Here is an 11,108-nt window from a genome sequence, read left to right as displayed (position 1 = left end):
AAAATGTTTAATTCTGTGAAAGTGAGAATCACAATGATCAGCCCGAGGATAACCATGAAGACGTGAAAGAGGACATCAAAATCATAAAATGTGGGTGAGGATAGCAAGAAAATGTAGATTCTTGTTTGTTTTAGAAAGTTTTCGAGCCCATATAGCCATGTAAAGTAAGTAAATACAAGAAGGGGTTAGCATACTTGAGAAGCAGGGTAACCACAAGTTAAAGACATGCAACAGATTCGCAAGAACCAAAAAGAAGGTAATACAGCATAAAATAAAAGGAACTCATAAAACCACAAAAGGAAAAACAAAAAGGGAAAGAACACACACAGAATCAACAGAAAAGGAGGTTTAAAATGCCCATTAAGGAGTTCCCGTCGTGGCGCAGTGGTTAACAAATCTGACTAGGAACCATGAGGTTGCAGGTTCAATCCCTGCCCTTGCTCAGTGGTTGACGATCCGGCGTTGCTGTGAGCTGTGGTGTAGGTCGCAGACGTGGCTCGGATCCTGCATTGCTGTGGCTCTGGCGTAGGCCGGCAGCTACAGCTCCAATTAGACCCCTAGCCTGGGAACCTCCATATGCCGCAGGAGCGGCCCAAGAAATGGCAAAAAGACAAAAAAAAAAAAAAAAAAAAAAGTTTGAATAAAAAAAATAAAATAAAATGTCCATTAAGCAAAAAAACCAACAACCCCATTGAAAAAATGGGCAGAAGACCTGAATAGCCATTTCTCCAAAGAAAATACACCAATGCCCAACAGGCACATGAAAAAATACTCAACCTCACTAATGATTAGAGAAATGCAAATCAAAACTACAAGGTAACACCTTGCACCTGTCAGAATGGCCATCATCAGTAAGTCTACAAATAACAAATGCCGGAGAGGGTGTGGAGAAAAGGGCACCCTCCTTCACTGCTGGGGATGTAAGTTGGTGCAGCCACCGTGGAAAACAGTATGGAGTTTCCTGAAGGAAAAAAAAAAACAAAAAAAAAAAAAACCTGAAAATTGAGTTTCCATGTGATCCAGCAAGCCCACTTCTGGACATATGTTCAGACAATAGTATAATTTGAAAAGATAATGCCCTGCTGTGTTCATAGCAGCATTATTATTTACAATAGCCAAGACATGGAAACAACCTGAGTGTCAACTATAGAGAAATAGATAACGATATGGTATATATGTACAGTGGGATATTTCATCAGCCATAAAAAAATCATGAAATAATGTCATTTGCAGCAACGTGGAAGGATCTAGAGATGATCATACTAAGTAACTCAAAAAGAGGAAGACAAATACCACATGATATCACTTACATGTGGAATCTAACATATGACACGAAATGAACATATCTACTAAACAGACTCACAGACATAGAGAAGGGACGTGTGGTTGCCAAGGGGGAGGTGGGGGGAAGGAGGGATGCATTGGGAGTTCGGGGTTAGCAGACATAAACTGTTATTACATATAGAATGGATACACAGCAAGGTCCTAGTGTCTAGTGCAGAAATTATACTCAATACTCTGTAATAAACCATAATGGAAAGAATATGAAAAAGAAATATATATGTATGTGTATAACTGAATCACTTTGCTGTACAGCACAAATTAACACAATGTTGTAAATGAAGTGTATTTCAATAAAATAGATTTAAAAAAAAAAAAGTTCTAGGGAGTTCTCATGTGGGGCAATGGGTTAAGGATCTGGCATTGTCACTGTAGCAGCTTGGGTTGCTGCTGAGGCATGGATTCAGTCCCTACCCCAGGAACTTCCACATGCCACAGGCATGGCCAAAAGCAAAACAAAAAAAAAAGGCTGCTCAGAAAGCAAGAAGTTTAAAAAAAAAAAAGAAAGAAAGAAAACTCTGAATGACTCATAAGACCAGCCCTAAATATGTAAGTGAGTAAAGGCATCAGCCAACTCAGATAATGATGAATGTTATGGAGGGGTTTTGTTTGTTTGTTTGATTAAAAGTCTTTGGAAGAGAGTCTGAGGTTTAGTGCTATTTATTTATTTATTTTTGGCCATGCCCATGGCATGCAGATGTTCCTAGACCAGGGATCAAAACCTGGCCAGAGGAGTTCCTGTCATGGCTCAGCATTAATAAACCCAATTAGCATCCATGAGGACACAGGTTCAATCCCTGGCCTCGCTCAGTGGGTTGAGGATCCAGCTTTGCCATGAGCTGTGTTGTACATCGCAGACGCGGGTGGATCCTGCGTTGCTGTGGCTCTGGCATAGGCCTCGCCTACAGCTCTGATTCTACCCCTAGCCTGGGAACCTCCATATGCCGTGGGTGCAGCCCTAAAAAGACTGCCGAGGTCCAGCCCCAGCAGCCAGGGAATGCCGAAGGAGAGGATGGGCTACAAACGGCGCGGAAAGAATTGGAGCCAACTCCTCAGCTGCATGCTGCAGATGACCCAATTTATTAAATGAAAAGCATCAGTTTTTATACCCTATCACAATTAGGTTTTGTGTAAGATTTGACATTAACATTTGATTTAAAGCTCTTTTGTTCCTTCCACCCGAGATACAAAAAAAGAAGGTTAAAACATGTTCCTTTCAACTTCAGATTTTCCTTCAAGATTACAAACTTAAAGTTTCACACTGTATTTTTCTTAAAAGGTCAACAACAGTAGCTATTCTATTCTATATTAAGAACAAAGCTTTAATAAGTAATGAACTATGATACCTAACATTCTTTAACTAAAGGTGTATGTAGTTAACAAAACGCATGAAAGCCTTGGGCTCATGGCATTCTTAAAACCACAATTTATTTGGCGCCAGCAAGCTAAGCATTTAACCTATTGTGCTGATTTACGTAAGTTCCAAACCACCAATTTCAATAGAAAGGAGTATTATACCCAAAAATTAACAAATGCCCCCACAAGGGATGAAAGTTAGAAGTGACACTGTTAAAAAATATATCTATTATAGAAAATAGCAATTTATAGGCCAAACAACATTTTCCCAGCCCCAAACTTCTTTTTAAGTAAAGGGACTGAAATCATGTTTCCCCTGTATACTCTCACAAAATAGGTGCCATAAATTGTTACTCCAAAACAAAGGCTTTTTCCATTACATTGTTTAAATAACTTCATTCTGTTTTGGTTCAAGTGTTTTACATACCCAGGGCAAATCTTTAGCAGTAAGAAAGCTGTGAATAGAGATAGAAAAGGAAGGATAAACACAGAAAAATAGATTAACATATTTTTTAGGGGATATCATTTTTATTTTCCTGGAGCCGATGTCTTTCAAGGGATTGCTCTGCAATCCTTCTTCTTTCTTCAGCTTGTCTGTAGCTCTGCTAACCAGACAAGCCTCACGCATCCGCAATCCTTCTTCTTTCTTCAGCTTGTCTGTAGCTCTGCTAACCAGACAAGCCTCATGCAGGTGCCGACTGTGGCTTTGCTTTCTTTACTGGAGCAGCCTTATGGCTCCCGACAAAAGACAAAAACCTGGCCAGAGCAGTGATCCAAGCCACAGCAGTGACAATGCCAGATCCTTAACTGCTGGACCACCAGGGAACTCCTTGGAGGGGATTTTAAAAGGTCTGAGAAGATATTCTGCCTAATAGATGATTTAACTTCAATTTTATACTAACTAAAATAGATTGTGGCTTATCAAACATACATTGTACATCAGCTTTAATTATTAAAGAAAAGCGCACATTGACCAGAACAATGTCCACGTTAAAAATAAAGATTAAGGAGTCCCTGCAGTGGTGCAGCAAGATCCAGCACTGTCTCTGAGGCAGCGAGGTTCCATCCCCAGCCCTGCACAGTGGGTTAAAGATCAGGCGTTGCTGCAGCTGTGGCTGGGATTCCATTCCTGGCCCAGGAACTTCCACATGCCAAGGGTGCTGCCAAAAAATACATAAGTAAGTAAATAAAGATTAAATGCCTCCCATCCTGGGATCCCTCAGACTACCTTTTCAGGTTCCAAAGCCACGTGACTCACTGTAAACATGCTGGTCTGTTTTTGTTTGTTTTCTGAAAAACTGAAGAAACCCTATCTCTGACTTTTTTCTAGCAATATATACAACTGCTGAAAACCATGGTTCTCTTGGAGCAGTTTCTCAGAATAATCTGGGAGGCTCTTTTCCCGGCATTCCTTCTCAGTTTGGCTCAAATAAAACTATTCTTATTATATAGATTGTTGATTCTTTTCCTTGACAAGAGGTTGGTGGTATTTGCCAGGTTGGCAGCTCTCTCCCAGGACATGTCAAGCAAATGACAGAAAAGAGCCAGCCTGGAGGAGAGTTTGGGGGAACAAGGCGCAGATCTGCTGGACCCCGGGATGTGGCATTTAGAGGACTGGTGTGGGAGGTGGGAGACCCCCCTGTATCCAGGAGAGAGGACCCACTGGAGGTCAAAGGTGGGATGCAAAGCAGACACACGAAATTAGGCTGTGTTCATATACACCCCATCACGATCACATTGTGGACCCTGCCTACTTCCAAGATTGCTTTTCACCCCCCGCCCCACCCCGCGCCTACCCCAACTTCGTTGGGGGACACCTTGGAGAAGCGGGCTCCAAGAACCAGGGTACGAGCCCCGCCCAGGTAATTATCACGGCCCCGAGGCCCCGCCCCCCTCCCCAAACCCCGCCCCCACCCTGCAACGGTGCCTGCGTACTCCAAGACCGCCGCGACTCCCAGAAGCCCTTGAGGCGCGGTTCCGTCTCGTGGGGCCGTCTGTACTTCCGGCCAGGCTCGGTTCCGGTGTGGACAACCACCCAGGCAGCTGCGGTCCAGAAGGGCCGGGAGCAACCGCCCAGGGCGTAGCAGACGGGTGCTGTGTAGGACCCGGAGGGCCTTCGTCTCACCGCCCGCGCTTCTCTGGGCGTCGCCACGACGCCCGCTGGGACTTCGTTTCCCAGAGGGCGCCGCGGCGGGCGGACACGCCCACTTCCGGCGGCGGCGGCGCGCGCGGTCCAGGTTCGAGCGGGCCCAGCTGCGCTGTGGGCTCGGCTGCCGGCCCGGCGCGGGGCCGCACGGGGCCCGCCGGGTGCCGGGCGTGCCCGGCCTCCGGGCTGTGTTTGCGACACCGGGGGCTTGTGCGCGCGCGGCGGTGACATGCGGGGGGCGGCGAGCGCGGGTGCCCGAGAGCTGGGGTCCCCGCAGCGGCGAAGCGCCCCCCGCACAAAGCACGGGGTGGACCGAGGCCGGACCGCGGGGACCCCGGCTGCTTTCGCCCGTCCTGCCCGGGGAAGGCCGCGCGCGAGGAATGGTCTCACATCCAAGGGCCAGCGAGGAGCGGCGACCACGGGGCCTGAGAACAGAGGTGAGGGTGACAGGTGGCGGGGCGGGTGGACGGGGACGGATTAATCTCAGAGTGTGGGGAGGGTGAGGTCTGGGGCAGGAGGCCTCTCGGGGCCCAAGTGCTGGTGAATGGCATCCCTAGTGTCTGGGGCTGGTGGACAGGGGCAGCCAGAGGTTTGAAAATTTAATCCGAGAGCATCAGTCAGCTTAGGAGGTCACCCTGACTGGACACCTCCCTGTTTTCAGTGCTCCCTGAGAGAAGAATCCCGCCTCCCCACCAGTGGCAGCCCCTAAGGAAGAGAAGTGACCATTTCCCAGCTGCCCCTTCAAAGTTGGTCCTATCCCGCTCATGTCAGAGCATTTGACTCTCCGCTTGTTGACTTCCTTCCTGATTTATGGCTGTCCTTTAAGACTCAGCAAGAAGGGAGCGTGGTGTAGGCCTGGTCTCAAGCTCCTTCTTTCTCTTCCCCCAGCTCTGCCTTCCAGGGACACTGTCCTCCTCCAGGAAAGGAAGCACAGGCAGGAGGCGGCAGCAAGGGGAATTGAACGGAAGACCACGTCCCAGGTGGGTTGGCATTTCCTCTTTCCTCTCTGGAATGCAAGCCTGCTTCTCAGGACTTAATGATGTTTATCTTCTTGTGAAAGTTTTCAGTTTGGAGTTTCTCTTGTGGCCCAGAGGGTCAAGAACCCAGCTACTATCCAGGAGGATGTGGGTTTGATCCCTGGCCTCTCACTCAAAAGAGTTGGGGATCCTGTGTTGCTGAGGCCTAGGCGGGCAGCTGCATCTCTGCTTCAACCCCCTACCCTAGTCCAGGAACTTCCACATGCCGCAGGTGTGGCCCTAAAAAAGCAAAAGGCCAAAAAAAGCTTTCAGTTTAAGAGACCTGTTGGGGGAGCCTGTTCCCATTTCCTCCCAATCTGGTGCGTGGCCAGCTACAGGGCCAGCCCAGGGCCTCCCTCCCTGCTTCCTCTTCATCCCATTCCCTGTTCGTTCCCCACTGATTCAGAAGCTCCCACTGTGGCTCAGCAGGATCACTGGCATCTTAGAAGTGCTGGGACAAGGGTTCTATCCCCAGCCTGGCACAGGGGGTTAAGGATCTGGCGTTGCTGCAGCTGGAATGTAGGTCGCTCTGGAGACCTGTAGCTCAGATCTGATTCCTGGCTCGGGAGCTCTGTGTGCTACGGGGCAGCCAAAGATGAAAAACAAAAACAAAAGAAGAGGAAATGATTCAGCCCTTCCCTGTGCAGCTTTTCCCGGAGGGACTCTGATGGAGTGGAAAGGTACCCTTGTCGCATGCAGGACAGCCCCTTGTGTTGGGCCTGGTTTGTTTGGTGGTGTCTTTGTTCCATCCCCTGGAGAAGCCAGTAGCTTCTCCCTAGTTGCTCACCGCCTTTTGGTGGGAAGCCTTGGGCTCTTGCACGGTTTTGAGCATGAGTTCCGGGACCAGGTACTGTAAGAGCAGGCTGGAGGAGCTCCTTTTTCTAGTCGCCTGTGGGGGACAGTGGGGGATCTTTACCGGGGAGGTGATTTCTGAGCTGTGTTTTGAAGGGAGAGGAGAGGTTTGGCCGACAGAAGAGGGAACAGCCGCCCTGGGGTTCTTCCCCACCTGACTGTGTGGCTTCCTAGTATGCTGTTCTTGTTTGTTTCTTTCAGCTGTGTCTCCTCAGTAGGTGACAGGCAGCTCATAAATACCTGAGCCAGCTTCCAGTTGCCCAGACTGTGCAGGTGACTGGTGACCTCCCCGTTACCAAAGGCCGTGCCCAGTCCTCAGTTTTTCTTGACTGTCCCTGGAGTTTGAAACAGTCAGGGGTTGGCAGGCATTCACCGTTAAGGGCCAGGTAGTAAATCTTAGGCTTTGCGGGCTGTGAGGTCTTTGCTGCAGCAGCTCCACTCTGCCTTCCAGAGCCGAAGCAGCCACAGGCAACATGCAAGTCATTGGGTGGCATTGTGTTCCTTTACTTACAAAAACAGGTAACTGCCACCCCCCACCCCCCACTCCTCAGCTTTATGGCCAGTTCCTCCTCATCCTCCTGACCTACAGCTGTCGCCGTACCTCTGGGCTCTTTCTTGGCTCTGTTCTTGTCCTTGAAGAAGAACAGAGCGTCTTGGCTCAGCGTCCCCTGGGGAGGTCAGCCTGATCTTGTCTGTGCAGACCAGCCACCTACTGGCTTCTCCCAGTCCACCTTTCCAGCCCTACCCTCTCCCCTGAGCTCCAGGCCTCTCTGTCCGACTCGACTCCTCCACTTGGAAGTCGAGAAGGTAACTCAGATCCAGCACATCCAGACCCAAGTTCCTGAGGTTCCCCCTTAAACCAGCCCTTCCCACCGTTGTCTCTGTCTCAGGTTGTGGTAGTTTCCTGTTCCCAGTTACTCAGGCCGCAACCTGTGCTGTCATCCTGGTCTCCGCTCTTGCCCTCACCTCCCATATTTAGTCCCTTTCCAAATCCTGTCAGCACTTTTCAAATTGTACCCAGGGAGTTCCTGTTGTGGCACAGCGGTAATGAACCTGACTAGTATCCATGAAGACACAGGTTCGATTCGTGGCCTTGCTCAGTGGGTTAAGGATCCAGCACTGCCATGAGCTGTGGTGTAGGTCACAGACACGGCTCGGCTCAGATCCCTCGTTGCTGTGGCTGTGGTGTAGGCCGGCGGCTACAGCTCTCATTCGACCCCTAGCCTGGGAACCTCCATATGCCACGGGTGTGCCCTGAAAAGAAAATTGTGCCCAGAATCTATCGATTGGCACCCTGCCCACCACTGCCTTGGTCCTCGTTAATGTACACCAGGCCCCTTCTTCTCAAGGTCCTCGAGGTCACTTCCCAACTCGGTAGCCAGAGGAGCCGGTTCTGTCATTTCACTTTCTGCTCAGAGTGCTCCCAACAGCTTCCCCAAGTGAAGGCAGATCCTTCCGCAAGCGTGACTGATGGTCCTGTGTGACTGTGTTCTCGTTCCCCTGTGTAAAATTTCAAAGGCCTGTGAGCACGGCTCTGCTCGAGGCGGACCAGGCAGTTCCTGGCTGCTTCCCGCACGTGTTAACCAGGTGTTTCCGGGGTGTGTGGGCCCTTCTGAATTGTCTTGACACGGTTCCGTTAAAAATGTCTTCACAGTTGGTGTGAGTTAAAGAACACGCGGTAGTGTGTCAGTAGACACAGACCAAACCCCAGAGTGACCCTCATCTCCAGCAGAATGAGGTCGGCCTTTAAATGGGAAGGTTGAGCCTTTGGTCAGCATCAGCAGAGCCAGTGTTCACGGAGCATGTGCAGGGCAGGTTCTGAGCGCTGCTTAACCCGTCGAGGTCTGTGAGGTTGGTTCTGTCGCTCTTTGCCTTTTACACGTGGGCACCGGAGACACAGGGCTTACGTAAGTAGCTGAGGTTTCGAGCAGCTGAGCGGTCAGTCTCGAGCTCAGCCTCTAGGGTGGTTGGACTTTTTTGCTTACTGATGGAGTCTGTGCTTTGAACATCCCAAGGCAGAGTTCCCACCGTGGTGCAGTGGGTTAAGAATCCAACCGCAGCCGCTCGGGTCGCTGCAGAGGCATGGATTTGATCCCTGCCCTGCATAGTGGGTTAAAGGATCCGGCACTGCAACAGCTGTGGCTGGGATTCAGTCCCTGGCCCGGGAACTTCACATGCTGCAGGGACAGCCATTAAAAAAGAAACACACACACATCATACCAAGGATGCTACTCACTGAAACCTACCCTCTGTTAATCACAGATGCCGGGGGTCAGAGTTGGACTGACTAAATGTTTAAGATACATTGGCGTGTGTCCACGTTGTAGACTAAAATCACAAGCTGCTACATAAAATCCCGCCATCAGCGGGCGGAGGAGCAGCAGGCCTGCCTCCTCGATGCTCCCTGCTTCTCCCAGGTGGCACATTGATTCTTTTATCATTTGAGGTATATTCAATGTACAGTGGGGTTTTTGTTTTTGTTTTGTCTTTTTGGCATTTCTTGGGCCCCTCCTGCGGCATATGTAGGTTCCCAGGCTAGGGGTGGAATCGGAGGTGTAGCCACCAGCCTACGCCAGAGCCACAGCCACGCAGGATCTGAGCCACGTCTGCGATCCTTAACCCACTGAGCAAGGCCAGGGATTGAACCCAAAACCTCATGGTTCCTGGCCGGATTCGCTAACCACTGAGCCACGATGGGAACTCCTCGATGTGCAGTTTTATGTGTTTCAGTGGACAACATAATATTCACAGTGGGTAAAGGTTATACTCCATTTATAACCGTTATAAAGTATTTGCTGTGTTTCCTATGTTGCACAATACACCTTGATTCTCAAAGGCATCTTATTAATTAAAACCTTTACTGTATTTTTCATTCTTATACACCCATCTTTATTTCAGAAAAAAGAATTCTCTTGGTTTAGTCCGTCCTTCCTTCCTTGCTGCCCTTCTGCCACCCCCCTGGCATGCAGAAGTTCCTAGCCAGTGATGGAACCCACACCACAGCAGCAGCACCACCAGATCCTTAATCAAAAGTCGGGGCTGCAGCTAAGGCCTAATCCACAGCCAGAGCAACACCAGATCTAAGCCGCATCTGCAACTTTCACTGCAGCTGGCAGCAACACTGGATCCTTAACCCACTACGCAAGGCCAGGGATCAAACCCACAACTCACATCCTCGTGGACAGATACTGTGTTGGGTTCTTAACCCGCTGAGCCACAGTGGGAGCTCCCATGTTTGTTTTCGGTGAACATTCAACATGCAGTGAACCCTAAAAGTCAATAGAACACCCCCCCCCATTAAAAAAGTAAACGGAAGCCCTTAGACCTCAGCATGCGGTTCAGCCATGTGAGGTTCACCTCCAGGTTTATTTCCCCATTGTCATTGTCGCTGCTGTTTTCCTGAGAGAAGGAGGGTTTACGTTACTTGCAGTGCGGGAGGAGAACACTGGGGGTCTTGTCCAGAGCAGCGTCTCTGGTCTCCTGTTCTCGTGCTGGTCCAGGCCGCCTGACTGTGTCCGTGGCGGAAAATGCTCTGGCACCTACCGTGCACGTGACAGCGTGGCTCCATTATTTATTGTTTAGAATCAGAGTCACGCATTTCTCTTGTGCGTGCTTCTTTCACCTGCACAAAACTGCCACCTCTCCACAGGTAGGGGCTCTGGCGCATGCTCGCGCTCTCCCTCCCTCTCTCCCAGTGTTTCTCTGTAGAGGATGCCACGATGAGGTCAGCTGTCCATCAGTTGCCTAGATTTCCAGGTCACCGGAGAGCATTCCTCCCACGTATAATGTCTTACCTAGAGAGAAGAGACGGTATCCTCGGAGCCCTGTGTGGGGTTGCAGAGGCTGCCAGGACAGTGCCCCGCACCTGGCAGTGTGCACATGCACCCTTCGCGGCCCTGGAGGCTGTGCATGATCGAGGGGTCGGCGGCGTTGTCCCCCCTGCGGCCTCTTTTCCCGACTCGCAGGCGCTCCCCTCTTGCTGTGTCCTCACCTGGTTTCCCCTCTGGACTCCGCCGCCCCTGGTTTCTTCTTTGTCTTTCAAGAAAGACCACCGGTCAGACTGGATCACGGCCCAGCCCTGCGGCCTCTCTCAACTCGCCCTCCCTTCCTCAAGGCCCTGGCTCCAAACCTTCCGGGAACCGGGGGTCCTGACGTCGACGTGGGCCCTGGGGGGCATGTGCCCTGCGCCAGCACGGACGGGGCTTTGTCCTTGCAGAGCTCGGTCACCTTTGGGGACGTGGCCGTGGACTTCTCCCAGGACGAGTGGGCCTGGCTGGACGCGACTCAGAGGAGCCTCTACCGGAGCGTGATGCTGGAGAACTACAGAAACCTGGTCTCGCTGGGTGAGGGTCCTGCTCTCGTATCTCCCCGCCCGGCTCCGCCCTCTTCCACGCCGG

General features: G+C 50.6%; 1 protein-coding gene across 12 annotated transcripts in view; it reads left to right on the top strand.

The window, feature by feature from the left end:
* The window catches only part of ZFP28 (ZFP28 zinc finger protein), a 183,404-nt gene that overhangs the window by 158,435 nt on the left and 13,861 nt on the right, over window positions 1-11,108 (top strand). For 5 of the 12 annotated variants that reach the window (XM_084962198.1, XM_084962197.1, XM_084962194.1 and 2 more), the window contains exons 1-3: window positions 4,904-5,280; window positions 5,732-5,823; window positions 10,928-11,054. In XM_084962198.1, coding sequence (XP_084818324.1) covers window positions 5,073-5,280; window positions 5,732-5,823; window positions 10,928-11,054 — 427 coding nt within the window. In that variant the 5' untranslated portion in view covers window positions 4,904-5,072. Of the gene's footprint in view, window positions 1-4,663; window positions 5,281-5,731; window positions 5,824-9,237; window positions 11,055-11,108 lie in introns of those variants that run through there. The other 7 variants (XM_084962187.1, XM_084962195.1, XM_084962192.1 and 4 more) reach the window with 4 other exon arrangements.

Source organism: Sus scrofa, chromosome 6 (assembly GCF_054392235.1).
Source record: "Sus scrofa isolate SSC_HxYL_T2T_F1_AM1 chromosome 6, Sscrofa_HxYL_maternal_Yorkshire_Landrace_v2.0, whole genome shotgun sequence".
In the NCBI taxonomy this organism is placed as follows: domain Eukaryota; kingdom Metazoa; phylum Chordata; class Mammalia; order Artiodactyla; family Suidae; genus Sus; species Sus scrofa.
The sequence above is the reverse complement of the archived record's forward strand: the minus strand, read 5'-3'. Positions and strand labels throughout refer to the sequence as shown.